Source organism: Aplidium turbinatum, chromosome 4 (assembly GCF_918807975.1).
Source record: "Aplidium turbinatum chromosome 4, kaAplTurb1.1, whole genome shotgun sequence".
Taxonomy (NCBI): Eukaryota; Metazoa; Chordata; class Ascidiacea; order Aplousobranchia; family Polyclinidae; genus Aplidium; species Aplidium turbinatum.
Genome location: NC_137475.1, coordinates 16,817,488 through 16,834,290, shown reverse-complemented (window position 1 = coordinate 16,834,290; position 16,803 = coordinate 16,817,488). Strand labels below are relative to the sequence as shown.

The 16,803-nt window shown below is 40.2% G+C and overlaps 1 protein-coding gene and 1 pseudogene across 2 annotated transcripts in view; both read left to right on the top strand.

The window, feature by feature from the left end:
• The window catches only part of LOC145769428 (actin-related protein 3B-like), a 60,656-nt pseudogene that overhangs the window by 22,796 nt on the left and 21,057 nt on the right, over window positions 1-16,803 (top strand). The window contains exon 8 of the transcript XR_014289008.1: window positions 16,653-16,753. The product of XR_014289008.1 is annotated as an actin-related protein 3B-like (transcript). The remainder of the gene's footprint in view (window positions 1-16,652; window positions 16,754-16,803) is intronic.
• LOC145769429 (uncharacterized) lies at window positions 5,875-8,719 on the top strand. Its single transcript, XM_082581072.1, has 3 exons — window positions 5,875-6,598; window positions 7,380-7,614; window positions 8,112-8,719. Exons 2-3 carry the CDS (start codon window positions 7,403-7,405, stop codon window positions 8,617-8,619), a joined length of 720 nt encoding a protein of 239 aa, XP_082437198.1. The 5' UTR covers window positions 5,875-6,598; window positions 7,380-7,402; the 3' UTR covers window positions 8,620-8,719.

The window sequence follows — 16,803 nt, the reverse complement described above, 5'->3', positions numbered from 1 at the left end:
AAAAAGAACTCATGAGCCACCCATTCCCGACTCTCGTATTCAGCCTAGTAAACTATTACACAGGCCAACAAAAATAATAAAAAAATTTGTGTCTACTGCATTGGCTTTTTAGCCGATTTTTCTCTTACTGTTACCGTTTTATACAGACCTTATGAGCCAATAGTGTTTGAAAATTTGTCATAATGATGGAAATGATTTTTTTTTTTTTTGTAACAGAGATGTATGATGACACCATGGCCATTGGCGTGACCGACCTATGTTCAGAAGACACACTAGTCAGAAGACCCCCTAGCTAGATGGTCCACTGGTCAAAAAGGTCACCTAGACCAGTGCTATTCAACCAGGTATACTGTATACCCAAGTGTATACCAGATCAAAACTAGGGTATACAGCTGGAGAAGGGTATACGGAGGGTATACAGCTTAGATCTGTGATAGTGGAAGTCACAACAGAGACAGAGCTAATATAGTCCGGGGGCAGAGATGGTTGACCATTTCACGGGATGGTGGAAACATTCCAAAAAATACATCCTCGGAGTCATGACTGGTGTTGGTGTCACTCTTCTCGGTATCAACCTGGCTTGATGTCTCCCGCAACAGTCAAATTACATCTGTCTTGACTTTTTCTCGCAGTGCGGCAGCATCATCCGTGGAAACGTAGTGCAGAAATTGTAGCCACGACGTCTTGAAGGAGGTATGAAGACATGATGCCATAACGCAATTCATGTTGTTGAAGCACTTGTTGAATCGTTTCTTAACCCCTTCAAGGACTTTCACTTTTAACTCCTCACAGGTAACAAGATCACTGACCTAGGTCAACTTCTTTGCGCAAATTGTGATGGTTGGAAGCAAGACTCCGTTATATGCCTTGCACTCACCCTGGAGAATGTCTAAAGCCTGGCAGATAGGCTTCATCACACGGAGATATTCGCCGAAGAAGTTGATGTCAGCTAGAAAAGACCGAAACTTTGCAACCAAGCCGATTATATAGCTGCTTGACCATGCCAGTATCGTAAAAAAACAAGCATTTTTTTCAATTTAAAAGTAGCGGGAGTGCAACTAAAAAAAAGTAGCGCCGCTACCGCTACTCTGAAAAAAAATAGCGCCGCTACTCCAACTAAAAGTTGTGCCGTTACCGCTGCTTTTACCAAAAAAGTAGCGCCGCTACAAAAGTTGCGCGCTACTGCTCACCTCTGGCTGATCGTGAGCTACACGTCCAGAACAACGGAAAATCTTTGTCCTTCTGCCCCAAACCAAGGTATCTTGGGATGACACTGGACAGATCGCTCACATACCACCACCATTTGGTGTCACTGCTCAAAAAACTGACATCCCGCTCTGCGCTACTCAAGCGCCTGGCAAGCTCTAGCTGGGGAGCGAGGGCTGACACTTTGCGTATAGCAGCCTTAGCCCTTGTATACCCTTCAGCAGAGTATTGTGCACCTGTTTGGTGCCGCAGTGCTCACTACCATAACATTGATACTGCTATAAACAGTGCCCTGAGCACAGTGACTGGATGCCTGCATCCAACAGACCCACACCATTGGACAATCTCCCCATTCTCGCTGGCATCCAACCTGCTGAGCTTCGTCGCGCAGAAGCCACTCTGTCCCTTGGTCGACCGGCACTGGAGCCTAACCACCTTCACCAATGCGGATCTCTGCTCTCCCAAACGAGCACTCCGTCGACTGAAATCAAGACACCCATTCGTGCCAGCCGCTCAACTTCTGATCAACGAAGCTGATGAACGGAACATCTTTGCGGCTGCTTGGGCGGACCATGGATGGAATTCTGAGTGGAGGTCGGGCACCACCAGACTATTTGTTCATCCCTGACGCCGACACATGCCCCATTGGCCTGACACTACCAAGGCGGGCATGGCTTTGCCTCAACCGTGTCCGTGCGGGCCTTGGTGTTTCCGCTCAATCATGCACCCAGGGCCGGATTTAGCTGATGTGGGGCCCGGAGCACATTTAGATCGGGGGACCCCGGTGCAAAAACATTTTTTAAACCACCTCAGTAGCATTAATCCAGCACTGCACTGCACAGCATTTTGCAGAAACTTCAAAGGCTGAAAGAAAAATAAATAACACAAAACCACATTTTTTCCACGTTTGGGGGCCCCTTCAAAAGGGGGGACCGGGGCACCTGCAACCTCTGCCCCCCCTTAAATCCGGGCCTGCATGTACCAATGGAGAATTGTCTCTTCCTCCTCCTGTGAATGTTGTGCCGAGGAACAGAACGCAGACCACATCATCAATGACTGTACCATCTTCAAGCCACCTAACACAGTGGAAGGTCTGCATGTCATGGATAATGAAACGAAACACTGGCTGCTCTCTAGTAGCCTTCCAGTGTAGTCCGGGAACATCGTGATTCTGGGGTGGTAAAAGGATAGAGTCTATTCTTTTACCATCCCAGATTCATGAACCCTCGGTCCCAAAGGCTCACACGACGACGACGTATAGTTTGCTTGAGTGACTTTTTGCCACCTGCGCTGCCTATTTCCGACATGAATATGCTGGTCGCCAACGTTTTGGGTGTTTCGGATCTTTTTGAAGCACACAAGTTTCACCACAAAACAAACAATGCACTTTGAAGATAAACCCTAATAGTAATGACCATCTCCTGGTCTTAGGCGGAATGTAAGACGAGTATTCTGGATTCTTCCTTTTGTGCCTTTGAACCTGGAGGCTTGAAGTGTATGTTGAAGCACAGTTTCTGTGACGTTTAACTATGCATTCAGGATTTTCACTAACTTTTTCTTCAAGAAGTTCATGATACTTGTCCCCATAGATTTTGCAATGCTTGATAAAGTTTTGAATACTGACAAGACTAGCGTCTTTCAATGGTTCAGTCTTATTCTCGCATCCAAATTTGGACATGAAAAAGCACTGTTCTCTTCTCCATTCATATTTCACTATTGGTGATCGTCATACTATACTACAGACATTTGGTCGACAGACATTTGGTCGACAGACATTTGGTCGACAGTCATTTGGTCGACAAGACATTTGATTGACAGGACGTTAGGTCAACAGGACATTTGGTTGACAAAACGATTCTTTTTAGGGTTAGAGTTAACTAACCCTGACCCTAATTCTAATCCTAACCCAGGGTTCCCTAACTCTAACCCTAACCCAGATGTCTTGTCGACCAAATGTCTTGTCGACCAATCCTCCTGTCAATCAAATGTCTGTCGACCAAATGACTGCCGACCAAACGACCGGCTACGAAAAGACAACAGTGAATTATTAGTGCCCGTCTACTACAATATGATATTTACATGGGATTTACAGGGAGTTATGGTCATTTGCAGGTAATGGCGACCATCTTGGAAATTATCATTATGTAAGTAATACGATATTAAGATAATAATTTACTTAGTTCTAATGGATAGCTTGACCCCTAGAACCTAGGTATAGAGACAAAAATCACCTTCCTAAGGTGAATGGATAGGGAGTTATGGTCATTTATAGGTAATGGCGGCCATCTTGGACGCCATCTTGGAAATTACTATTATGTATGTAATACGATATTAACATATTACTTAGTTCTAATAGATAGCTGGACCCCTACAACCTAGGTATAGAGACAAAAATCACCTTCCTAAGGTGAATGGGTAGATACTAGATAGTTATGGTCATTTATAGGTAATCGTGGCCATCTTGGAAAGTACTATTATGTATGTAATATGATATTAAGATAATACTTAGTTCTTATAGATAGCTGGACCCCTACAACCTAGGTATAGAGACAAAAATCACCTTCTTACAGGTGACTGGATAGGGAGTTATGGTCATTTATAGGTAATGGCGGCCATCTTGGATTTCTCAAATTGCCCAAAGGTGACAACATGTCATCAAGCAGTTTCTGAAAATAGAGACCCTTGGCTACCAAAATCAACAGTAAAAAAACTCAGGTTAAGGGGGAAAATGGCAGTTGGCTCCCAGACTAATACCACGTTAGCAATGTCCAACTTGCCAAAACAATGCAACAACAAGCTAGCCATTGAATCAACTTCAATTTTTACGTTTTTTGCACTTTGGCATGCGTACCTTCTTGTGCCCAGTTCAAGACTACTGTAATCACTTTATAACAAACAATTAATTAATTAGTAATTTTTTTACTTCCTGTGGACAATTAAACATTGCTATTTGTGAAGTATACGAAGTTGTTAAAAGTTTAAAAAAAGGTGTACCACGGACAAAAAGCTTGAAGAGCACTGCCTAGACCAGCGGTTCTTAAACTGGGGGGCCCTTGGGGGGCGCAAAAGGTTCACAAGGGGGGCGCGAGCGATGTCAAACTATGTGACTAAACGCATGTGACTAAGTGGATTTATTGCCAGGATAAAGCAAAAAAGTCCCAATGCCATTGGATCTCACTGCTTGATTCACCGTGAGGCTGTGGCCTCCAAGACTCTACCAGCTGCAATGAAAGATAAGCTTACAGTAATCATACGAGCCGTCAACTTCGTCAAAACCAGTGCCTTCAATACGAGACTGTTTACCAAGCTGTGCAAGGATATGGATTCGAACCATAAGACTCTCCTCTTTCTTACATCTGTTCGTTGGTTATCGAAAGGTAATCAGTTAGCCCGCGTGTATGAAATGAAAGATGAACTGATGCTATTTTTGGAAGCTCATGGGAAGCAAGATCTCTTTCTGCCATTTTCATCAGAGAAGTTTCAGCTGGAGTTGGCATACCTCGTGGACATTTTCGAGGCCCTCAATAACTTAAATCTGCTCTTGCAGGGCAGAAATACTAACCGGATTATTAGCTATGATTCCATTCGAGCATTTGTGGCAAAGCTGGGGTTGTGGCACCGCCGAATACAAATAGGAAATGCAGCTTCATTTACCAACCTAGATACTGCACTTGACAAAAAGCAACTTGAACTGAAAGGTGAGCTTAAGGCTGAAATGGAGGCTCACCTTCAGCTTTTGAAACAAGAATTCGAACGCTATTTCCCAGACTTGGGTGACACCGACCTTCCAGAATGGAAGATGACAAGAAATCCCTTTCGTGCTAACGAGGACATTCTTCCCGACGGTTTGCAAGAGGAATTTTTGGAAATAAAGTGTAACTCCACTGCAAAAGACGATTATGAAGCAATGCCACTAACTGATTTTTGGGTTAAATATTTGCACATATACAAGGGAATGGGTAGCGTGGCGATACGCACACTTCTTCCGTTTTCGTCCACTTATCTGTGCGAAAGTGGCTTTTCTACAATTTTGAACATAAAAACAAAACATCGAAACAAACTTATTGATTGTGAAGCCGATCTGAAGTGTGCATTATCAGCTACAAAGCCTCAAATTAAACTTTTGATTTCCGAAAAACAATTACATCCCTCACATTGATGAAAGCTAAATATAAATTCCTGTAGTCATTACACTTTAATGTTTGCTAATTTTGTAGTTTGGTGGGGCGCAAGTTTGGATGGCACGTCAAAGGGGGGCGCGGCTCAAAAAGTTTAAGAACCCCTGGCCTAGACCATCTGGCTAGTGGACCATCTGTCTATGGTAGACCATCCAACTTATGTACCTTCTGAGAACTGACCATAAACCACCCCTTACAGGCAGGGTTACATTCACTTTCGCCTGAATGTTTAGTACCACTCCACTTTTTGATATTTTTCATTTTGTGAAGAGTTCACCATAGCTACTGTTGAACGTGGAGATTTAAGCTTATGTGAAACTTGACTATAACTCATTCTTATTTGAATTTTCATATATTCAGATTTTTTCATATTAGCAAGGTGTTAATTCTGTTTGTGGTATGAACAACGAGATATAACACAATGAGTGGAAACTCACTCTTCTCTTAGTGTTTCTCTTTTATCTCTCTCGTTTCTCTACGTCGTTCGTTTCATGGTTCACTGTTTGCACATGGAAGGCTACAGACTGCGACCGTACGGGTGTACGGCGTGCTAAGAATGCACTAAAGCAAGGCTAAAGTGACGGCGAATACCACGAAGCAATTGGACTGTTCCGACCATAGTATTATTGTTAGGTGGTTTAAAAGTTTATTTTCGTTACCGCTTGTCTTTTCAGATTATTGTGTGAAATTTTGAAGTAGGTTAATCAGGATGTTACAGGTCAATAAGCAGGGTAAATACATAGGCTCTTGCTAACAACATTAGTATAGTGTAGCAAAGGTCTACGAAATACGATACAAAACGACTGACTGTAGGCTATATGGTTATCAAAGTTTATCTTATCCAGCTATAAACAACCAACAGGGCTAGAAGAAGTTTGGCTTTTTATAACAGTGCAATGGAAAACAGTTCTGATAATTTAACCGTCGAGTATCTTGTGGAAATAATCGAAGATGAAGAATTTCAAAGTATTCCCATTTCAACGAGCGCGTCTACAGTGCAACGTGAATTTTGGTAAGAAAGCGTTTCAAAGGACCTCGCACCTCTAATTAAATTGTGCAGTTGTGTGTTGAAAGCTGAATAAAATTGTTTGGATATATTATCCGGTATTTTTGCAGATGTCACTTATGTCCGAAAACTTACAAAACCAACGGGGGATTGCGTTTTCATGTCAAGTCAAAGCACGCTGGAAACACATGTAATAACACCAGAAAAGGTATGGTACTACAGTTCCGCATATTACCTGCCTGTAGACCGGCAAGACAACTTTATAGCCTGAATCGTCCATTTACACATTGTTTCTACGTCTGGCGACGACGGATCAACGTTAAAATCTGACTGCAGTCAGCCACTTGTGTGTAACAATTGCTGTGGTAGGCATATCCAGTCTGCCAAATTAAAACATATCGCAAATATTGCATCTATTCAACACCTGCCTACGTCGAATCGACGTAAAAAGGGGAAATTGGTAGACCACATTCCAGACGTCAAAATAGCAAAATGAGGCCCCTAATTTCTTGAAACGGAGGCCCATACCTCTTCAGGTTGCAACTAAGACATCATATATCGCGTTTTCGTTTGCAGAGGGGGCATTGGTCCCCTTGACCCCCCTCTCGGGAGCCCTGATTCTACTGAATAGCGTCATTACACCAATATATAATGGAAACATAAGCTACCGGGACGCATCTTTTGAAAATGTACCATTACATAGGTGTATAGAGGGAATGAACCAATCAGAGGGTTAGGGAAAAGGATAGTAATAATATAGTTGCTAAGATCTAGTTTTCGACCAACCAACATGGCGTAGAGAGTATGCTATTGGCCAAAAAACTGGAGGTCGTTGGTTTGAATCCTCTATTTTGGTTAAGATGTCTTTGATTTGGGAATTTGTAGACAAGTTTCCTTTTAGGAAACGTATTGTGGTACACTTTCAAAAGGTGCTACCGGGACATCCGCCACTACATGTAGTATTCATTACACACTTTGTATTTTTTTAGTGTCTGAATCAACAGTACAGAAGATGTGGTTACAAATTGGTGGTTCACTTGATAACTTCACTGATGCAGCTCTTCAATATTACATTCGTGCATTCGAATCCACCACAAATGGGAGCGAACTTTTTCACAAGTTTAGCTGTGATGCAATTGAAGTGATCCCAGGTTTATTTCACGGAAAACTTCAACATATGGAAGCAGTGGAGCAAACAAGAAAATTGTTTGATGTGTTTCTGAGGTAAAAACCAAACATATAGTGGCATTTTCATTCTATACCGATGCTATAGCTTGTTTAACCAATGTAGCTTATCAACAGTGATTTACATTTATTTCAATCATGTCTGGTACGACGAACGACAGTTCTGCCAGATTTCAGAAACTGCCTTCAATGATTAATATGCTTATCCAGTGATCTCGTGGGATTGCTGTTGACTGAGCCAATCCCAATCTCTCCGTCTTATCTTCAAGTACGAAACTTGTCTTAATTCAGTCTGTATTTATTGGTCGATATCCAAAAACTTCATATAAAGTCGCCAAATAGATAACGCAATTGTCTATACCAGCCAGTAAATGAGACATACTCAAGATGCATAAAACGGGGCAAGATGCATATTTTAACTTTGCCTACATTACCGTAAAAAATAGCACGAATTTACGATTTGTATACCATTAAACACTCTTGCCAGCATCTATGTTCAATACACAAACATTAACGTTTTGAAATTTACATTTCAGAGATGAAAATAGCAAAGTTTCACAACAACAACAAACGACTAATACGGTGCTTACAACTGATGAAATACACATAATAGAATATATTGGGGGATACGTGTTACGAAAATTGAAGCGCAGTGCCACAGATGAACAACAAGGCATTTTGTCTAAACTAGAAAGTGACACCAGTTGCACAGCGGGTTCATCTATGATTGACACACTACAAAACGACGAATACGGAACATTACTGAAGCCAAGTCCTACTCTGATGAAAATTTTGCTGAGGCTGGAAGTGGATTTTCGAAAACATTTCAGCTTTTGTAATACAATGCAGACTGTGTTTAAGGAGATTGATATAAACAGTTTGTATTTATTAACCAACGACTGGGACATTGTGTCATATATTGTAAACCACATTTGCAAGCTATATTTTAAAATTCGTACCTATCAAAAAACGAAGATTTTAAAGCTCAAAGTCAGTGGTGATGTTCAGAAAAACAACATCAGTCTGCGTAAAGCGTTACAGTAAAGCGTTACTTGTGATTCTACCTATCAATTATTGCCTTTTCACTGTTTTATTTGTTACCTACTATTCTATACCTAAACATTAAATTGAGAGCCGCTCTGATATCAATCATTCATTAATCTGAGCGGGATATAAATGCTATCATTATTATAATTTCACGATTCAACTAGCAACAGTGCAAGACTATAGCCTAAGGTTTTAAAAACATTGTAAGACTTACGACGCTAGTCTAGACGGCTTATTAGAAATTCAGGTCCTTCAAAATTGATTAAGTTGCTGACAGGCTAACAGTAGCCTGGCTGGGTTAACTTTAGGGCTGCACTAGAGTTTAATTTTAGGCTTCTGACAATAACATAATGTTAAATAATAGGTTGAAAATAGCCTAACATGTGGATAGCACCTTACCCATGGTACAAAACTATATTACTAATTAGCCAAGCACCTTAGGCGTTGAGATAGCTCAGTGGTAGAGCTCAACGCACATAAAATCGAAGGAACATCCCATCTAAAACTCTTGTGATGTCCGTTTAATCTACTGCGCAAGTCTCTGTAGTGAAGCGTGACGGCCGCCACGTAAAACGGAGCAAAAAGAGGAGTTTCCACTCATTGTGTTATATCTCGTTGGGTGTGAATAAGTAGCAGGATGGCATCTTCAAGGAGAAAGTGTGAAAATGACCTTGATGTTTTTTGTTACATATGTGGCAGTTATACTGTTCCTAACCAAAGGCAAACCATAACAAGTTTTGTGAAACAAGCATATCTTGCATACATTAAAATTCGCCTGGGTGATCAGGATAAATCATGGGCTCCACATACTGCATGTAAAGCTTGTGTGGAAACCTAAGACGATAGATCAATGGAAATCCTAAATCCACTCAGAACACTCACGAAAATCATGCAAGCGAAAGTTTGTCTCAGAGTAACGTTTCCCAAACGTGCAATGTGCATGTGAATTTCCTTTTTTCTGTAGAATTGAACGTATTTTTATGTGTCTATTCTATTCAATTTCTTCAAATTTTTTTTTTTTGCTGGCGCAAACATATAGTGAATGACATTACAAACACACAACTATAGCACCAACAAAAGGAAAAGATGGCAATACAAAAAGGTTTAAAATACGGTACACGACAACTGGGCGAGACAAAGTGGGCGATACCCACTTGGGCGAGACCAGGTGGGCGACGAGACAAGTGGGCGACGGACTAAGTGGGCGACGAGCCAAGTGGGCGACGGACCAAGTGGGCGGCGAGCCAAGTGGGCGGCGAGCCAAGTGGGCGACGAGCCAAGTGGGCGACGGCCAAAGTGGGCGACGGAAGCGAAAGTTTAGCCGTTCGGGAAAAATATGACTTTTAATTTTTACTTTAAAATACAATGATTGATTTGTGGAAGGGAGGCAAGGAGAGTTCTCACGCTGAGTTTCACGAAGCATTGGATGCAACATTTTCATTATTTTTTGTAGTCTAGCATAGTCTAGTAATAGCGCTTGCTGTTTGATGTTAATTTGCATTGTGACATCATCTTGACACATTATTTTGCAATTTGCGGCGTCAGGGTTTATCGTGAAGCTTAAGAGAAACCTCTCAGAAAAGAGACGTAAACGAATGTCCAAAGAGTGGTTTAAGTCAGTTATGAACGCTCCCTAACCGTTATCAAAGCTTGTCAGTATAAAATATGACTTTTAATTTTTACTTTAAAATACAATGGTTGATTTGTGGAAGGGAGGCAATGAGAGTTCTCACGCTGAGTTTCACGAAGCATTGGAAGCAACATTTTCATTATTTTTTGTAGTCTAGTAATAGCGCTTGCTGTTTGATGTTAATTTGCATTGTGACATCATCTTGACACATTATTTTGCAATTTGCGGCGTCAGGGTTTATCGTCAAGCTTAAGAGAAACCTCTCAGAAAAGAGACAAACGAATGGCCAAAGAGTGGTTTAAGTCAGTAATGAACGTTCCCTAACCGTTATCAAAGCTTGTCAGTATGAAATATGACTTTTAATTTTTACTTTAAAATACAATGGTTGATTTATATATTTTTTGGACATTTTGATCGAATTGACTATATTTGTTTCGGAAAATAAAAACAGCGCACAATTAGTGTTCTTGACGCTATAAATCGTATGTGCGCGGAAAATCCAATGTCTCATAGAGACTTGATATTAACTTACATTTACAATGTTGTATGTGAAAGTACCAATAAAACTTTAATGGACAGGATCCACCACAGACTATGTGGGACTTCTCAAGAGGCATAAGTCATAATTTTAACTTGGGCACTTAAAAGTCAACTGATATTTTTAATCCGAATGCTCTAGTCGAGACGCTGCGTAGCCGCATCAGCAGTTTACAGAACACATTGTGACTGACAGTCATTACTAGGGCCATTTTGTTTATGACCTAAAAATTGAAAAATATGACTTTATTTTTAGAGCATCAAAGTTATGCTAATCTCCGTAGTTAATGATTCGTATGTAAGTTTTTACATGTATTTTAAACAATAACACACTCGAATAACTAACAAAAACTTCTGTTTCGCTTGAAAATCACTACAAACATTCCAACGTCTAATGCATGTACCTGCCAAACCAGCTACTTAGTAGTTAAGATCTCAGCACTGGCTGACCTAGTGACCTACCGCAAATGTTTATAATATTCAGAGACTGGATTGTGTGTTGCAAAATAATGTGTCAAGATGATGTCACAATGCAAATTAACATCAAACAGCAAGCGCTATTACTAGACTACAAAAAATAATGAAAATGTTGCTTCCAATGCTTCGTGAAACTCAGCGTGAGAACTCTCATTGCCTCCCTTCCACAAATCAACCATTGTATTTTAAAGTAAAAATTAAAAGTCATATTTCATACTGACAAGCTTTGATAACGGTTAGGGAGCGTTCATAACTGACTTAAACCACTCTATGACCATTCGTTTGTCTCTTTTCTGAGAGGTTTCTCTTAAGCTTCACGATAAACCCTGACCCCACAAATTGCAAAATAATGTGTCAAGATGATGTCACAATGCAAATTAACATCAAACAGCAAGCGCTATTACTAGACTATGCTAGACTACAAAAAATAATGAAAATGTTGCTTCCAATGCTTCGTGAAACTCAGCGTGAGAACTCTCCTTGCCTCCCTTCCACAAATCAACCATTGTATTTTAAAGTTAAAATTAAAAGTCATATTTTATACTGACAAGCTTTGATAACGGTTAGGGAGCGTTCATAACTGACTTCAACTACTCTTTGGCCATTCGTTTGTCTCTTTTCTGAGGGGTTTCTCTTAAGCTTCACGATAAACCCTGACGCCGCAAATTGCAAAATAATGTGTCAAGATGATGTCACAATGCAAATTAACATCAAACTGCAAGCGCTATTACTAGACTATAAAAAATAATGAAAATGTTGCTTCCAATGCTTCGTGAAACTCAGCGTGAGAACTCTCATTGCCTCCCTTCCACAAATCAATCATTGTATTTTAAAGTAAAAATTAAAAGTCATATTTTTTTTCCGAACGGCTAAACTTTCGCTTCCGTCGCCCACTTGGCTCGTCGCCCACTTGACTCGTTGCCCACTTGGTCCGTCGCCCACCTGGTCTCGCCCAAGTGGGTATCGCCCACTTTGTCTCGCCCAGTTGTCGTGTACCGTTTAAAATATGCATTGGAGATTTGCACAGCTACCAAACCTACCTCTTAACACGACAAATATAACAATGTACTCTTGTAAAAAAAGGACGTTGAACGTTTAGTGTTAGCAGATAAACTTTGAAGAATTGGGTTCAAGTTACCATACTTCAATAAAATTTAAAATTGAAAAAAAAACAGGTCTTGAAATACCTCAGTGTTTTCATTAATATTATGTTTGTATCTCTTGTGTAGACTTTAGACTTTATTGTGATGAATTTGACTTTATCGCAGACTTTGTTGACAAAAAGGGTTCAAATTCCTTGAAACGCCATAGTCTACCAATATAGATCAGGAGTCTATTTTACCAATTTTTACCAAAAACAGCATTCAGATATCATAAAATCCTGATGTGATACAAAAAATCTGATGTGATTATTGAATTCAGCACCCAAAGTATACCCTAGAATGGTATTTACTATGCTGACACAAAAAGTGTGTTTGCTTGTGTTATGTATAAGTCATTCCCCTAACCACGAATTTTTTTTTTGAACACGAAATGTTTTTCATCACCCACTCTTTAATTCTGAAGATATATTTTTTTCCACTTTTAGCTACTTGCGTCTACCTTACAAAACAATTTATTTCAGGCGAAAATTCCATCAACTTCGGAAATACGGAAGAAGATCGTGATATAGGAGAAAGATTTTCGTGGAAGGGGAAAAATCCCTAATGCGTAAATGCGCAGTTGGGGAAATTCGTGAATACAACAAATCTTTCAATTGCACGTTTATTTTGGAATAAATTTGCTTCCATTTGACATGGTTAGCTCCTGCATACCTACTGATTATTTTCACATAGTTTCATCCAAAAAAAAACCTTGGCGTAATGGATCCCGAAAACAATGTTGGTCTGTAGGAAAATATGTATAAATTACCATGTATCCGCAATTTTCCTGATTCTTATTTATTTAGTGAAAAAATATCAATCCAAACATTTTAAAGATTTGAGAACACAATAGCAGTGATGACATTACTCATCAATTGATTGATTGAATCTTTATCCTCGGACTGGGAAAGCTTCTTGCAGAGCTTAATCCTGGCAGTTTCGCATACTTGTAGAGGCTTTGAATCACTGACGCAGGCCCGGTCGCCGAGATTGACAGAGTGAAGTTTCCGATTGTTGAAGTCTTGTTGCCAGGGAATTATTCCATCCATTAGATGCCGCTGAATGGAGAGCATTTCTTAACGTGCGTTGCTCAAGCGCACACCCCGAGAGTCGAACCAGCGCCGATTGATCTTGAAGCTTCTTCATTCCAGAAGTCACGCGCTAACCAACTGAGCTAACATGGCGGACGCCATTACACAACGCAACAGTGGAAAAAAGAAATTTATCAAAGAAATTAAGATCAACAACACAGCATAAGAAACACGAAAACAACACGGAGGAGTTAAAATGATTTGACAAAGTCTTCAAATGTTTTGACTCCCTGTGAATGACGAGTGCGGGCGAGACGTACTATGACATCATAATTAGTACATTGCCATTTGTTGCCTTTAATAGAGGGAGCATGGCTGCAACAGATATTATGTCACATGCTGGAAAAATGGAGATGTCCGGATTTAAACGATCCGGGACATTTATCAAAATTCCCGGGTTAGTTGCCACGTCCTTCACGCAGCAGTGGACCTCGAGTATTAGCGTCGGCAATAAAAATAAGGTTAGGGTTAGACATTCCTTCCAGTCGTTATGCCACAGCCATAGATTTGCTCCTTAGTCAACACCCTGATGGAGCTCTGCGAAAGAGGCGTGTGGATGGGTATCAAAGTACGAAAACGGCAAAACGTGGACGCTTCATTGCGAACGGTGAAGAGAGTGTAAATTTACAGCTAAGCGATGAGCCTTTTGATGTGTCCGATTCCAGTGATGACGCGACAACCCATCCTTCGATGCAGCATCTGATGATTCCGATTCTGACAGCTAGTTCTATCAAACAGACTTTGTGTTGCTCGCAGTATCCCAATTGTGCCGAAATTATGTTAGTGCATACGTAAATCGAGGCAATCTTCTCGCGGGGAGCTATTGGTTTGTTACTGGTACCTGGTTGAGCAATTAACGTTATTGGATGATAATTCAACGTCGAATTAATGTAAAACAAACATAAATTTCTTATTGAGCATTCTTGTTACGTAATATAACCCGCTGGGAAAAAGAAATCGATTTGTACTGACTCGAATGTTGAATCAACCCAAAATTAACTTAATTTTTTACCCGTGAGTTATTCAACGTGAATTAACGTAACAGCGTGCGTATCGCGTTGCTCGCTTTATCGCTACTTTTTGGTATTATTACATCACAACAAATCAAACAGTGCGGTCGTGATAGACTACTCTAGTACCGTATATTTTTCACTTGGTACAATTTTTTTTGTTATGAACGTTCACAGCAATTGCCGAGGCAATTTCAACTTTTGCCGTTTGGCCTTGACAACGTTTTTGTAGGGGTTTGCAGTTACGAGTTAGGGCTGTAATAGTTAAAATATCGAACGAAATTGAAATAAATATCGATATTGAAAAGATATCATATCGAAAATTCGATGTATCGCCCAACACTAATTTCCACGTGTTTGGGAGGTTCTTGCCTTGGAAGACGATCAAGGATGGAAGAGCTTCACCGGCAGCACTGCAAGAAGCTAACACTGTTGTGTCAGCACGACCTGGACCGGAGAAGACCTTGGCATATCCACAGCCTATATTAATATACTTGCATATTTCAAACATGTACTATGTTTCTGACAAATAAACCATTGATTGATTGACATTTGTAAATTTGTCTCCTGCTCTGAACACCCCCACACTAGCCTGTATAATAAACATGTTTAAATAAGTTTCTACGTTCTCTAATGCACATATCTGAATTATATCTGCATCCTAGGCAAAGGCTAACTCTTCATAACACTTCCTTACCTTTTCAATGACCAGATCAAAACGGATATAATAAAAGGATGGCCGCTCTTGCGCATTGGTAAAATCGCTCGAATGCGCGATATTTACTATCGCCATCTAGTGGTTGCTGTTTTGAACTTTTATTTGCCACATGACGCTAGAGTATTATTTTTCGATTTTATTGATGTTTCAATGGCAATTCTAGGTTCACCAGAAGAGATTTAGCAGCAAAGTTAGTGCAGACGGTCAAAAAGTTTTCAATTTTATTAGAGACAGGGTTTTGGGACTAGGTCAAACATTTGCTGAAATCTGAAAAGCGGTTTTGGTCTAATTTTTAGTGCAGAAATAGGGATAGCAATCTTTATGCCTGTGCCATTTCAGTTTTTGAGTTTGAACAAATATTAGCCTGTTTATTTTGAAATTCGTGTTTCGGGTTATTTTACCAAAAATTCGTGGTTAGGGGAATCACCATATATATCAAACCTCCAAAAAAACATTTAAACATCCAGACTGGAGCCACATGATATCGCGTTAAGTTTAATATTAAAATCTACATATGATATCAAGACTTTGTTTCATTTAGTATTTACAGTATGTTCTGTGGCAGGGGTGGGCAACCTACGTCCCGCGTACCGGATCTGGCCCGCGTGCAGCTTTTGTGCGGCCGCGACAACATTCACAACTTCTCCATGTATCCGGCGTGACCGCATCAAAAATGAGTGGTGCTTTTGCTGAACGGACCGATGCAATTTATGCTAATATGCACCTAAGTGTTTTTTAGGTTACGAAACGACTTTTCAAACTAATCACTGACACTGATAGGCCTACAGACGCAGTTGTTAGTTTTATGAACGTGTTATGTAAACTATTACAATTTATATTATAAAATCATTGTGCGTGTCGTGTGTGTGTGCATTAGAACTGTGTCACGTATAGAATTGTGCTGTGTGGGCAGATTAGAAAAGATAAAGTTTGTTGACTCGCAAAATCTTTGCAGCAATAGTTTGTATTCTTTACAAGGATTGGCATAGAAGGTGAAACAAGTGTTCAAGCGAGTTACACAGTGTCAAAGCTGACAGCAAAAAACATGTGTTGAAAGAGCATTTATAAAGGAATACTTGATAGCAGTTGCAAAGATCGTTTGTCCTGAGAAAAAGCCGTTATTTTCAACCATCAGCTTTTTTAAGGGCAGTTACAAGACAAATTGAAGATATCTGTGAATGTGAGGTAGTTTAAAGGACTCTAAAAGAATAACTCAATGTAACGAAAAAGACAATACGAGAATAGGTTTCATATTGAAAAAATACGAGTCAAATTACTTGACGTTAAGTTGCCTACTCTTATATTATTGAATGAGCATCGTTGCGGCCCGCATTATCACTACTTCATCTGGTCGCTCATGCAAAAATGTTGCCCACTCCATGTTGTATGGTGTGGTAGTTTCATACAACTTTTTCGATTTTTTAGACGGAGCCGCCTATTCCTTGAACACTCCAGAAAACCGGGAATACTTAGCTGAGATCATGTTTGAGTCTTTCAATGTGCCTGGCTTGTATATCGCCATGCAGGTATGTAGTTGGGTAATAAGAATGCGAGGTTTTGAAAGCACTGTCTGACA

Coding starts and splice junctions, on each gene's coding strand:
- LOC145769429 (XM_082581072.1), top strand. CDS start 7,403: ATGTGGTTACAAATTGGTGGTTCACTTGATAACTTCACTGATGCAGCT. Junction 7,615..8,111: donor TTGTTTGATGTGTTTCTGAG/GTAAAAACCAAA, acceptor TTTACATTTCAG/AGATGAAAATAGCAAAGTTT.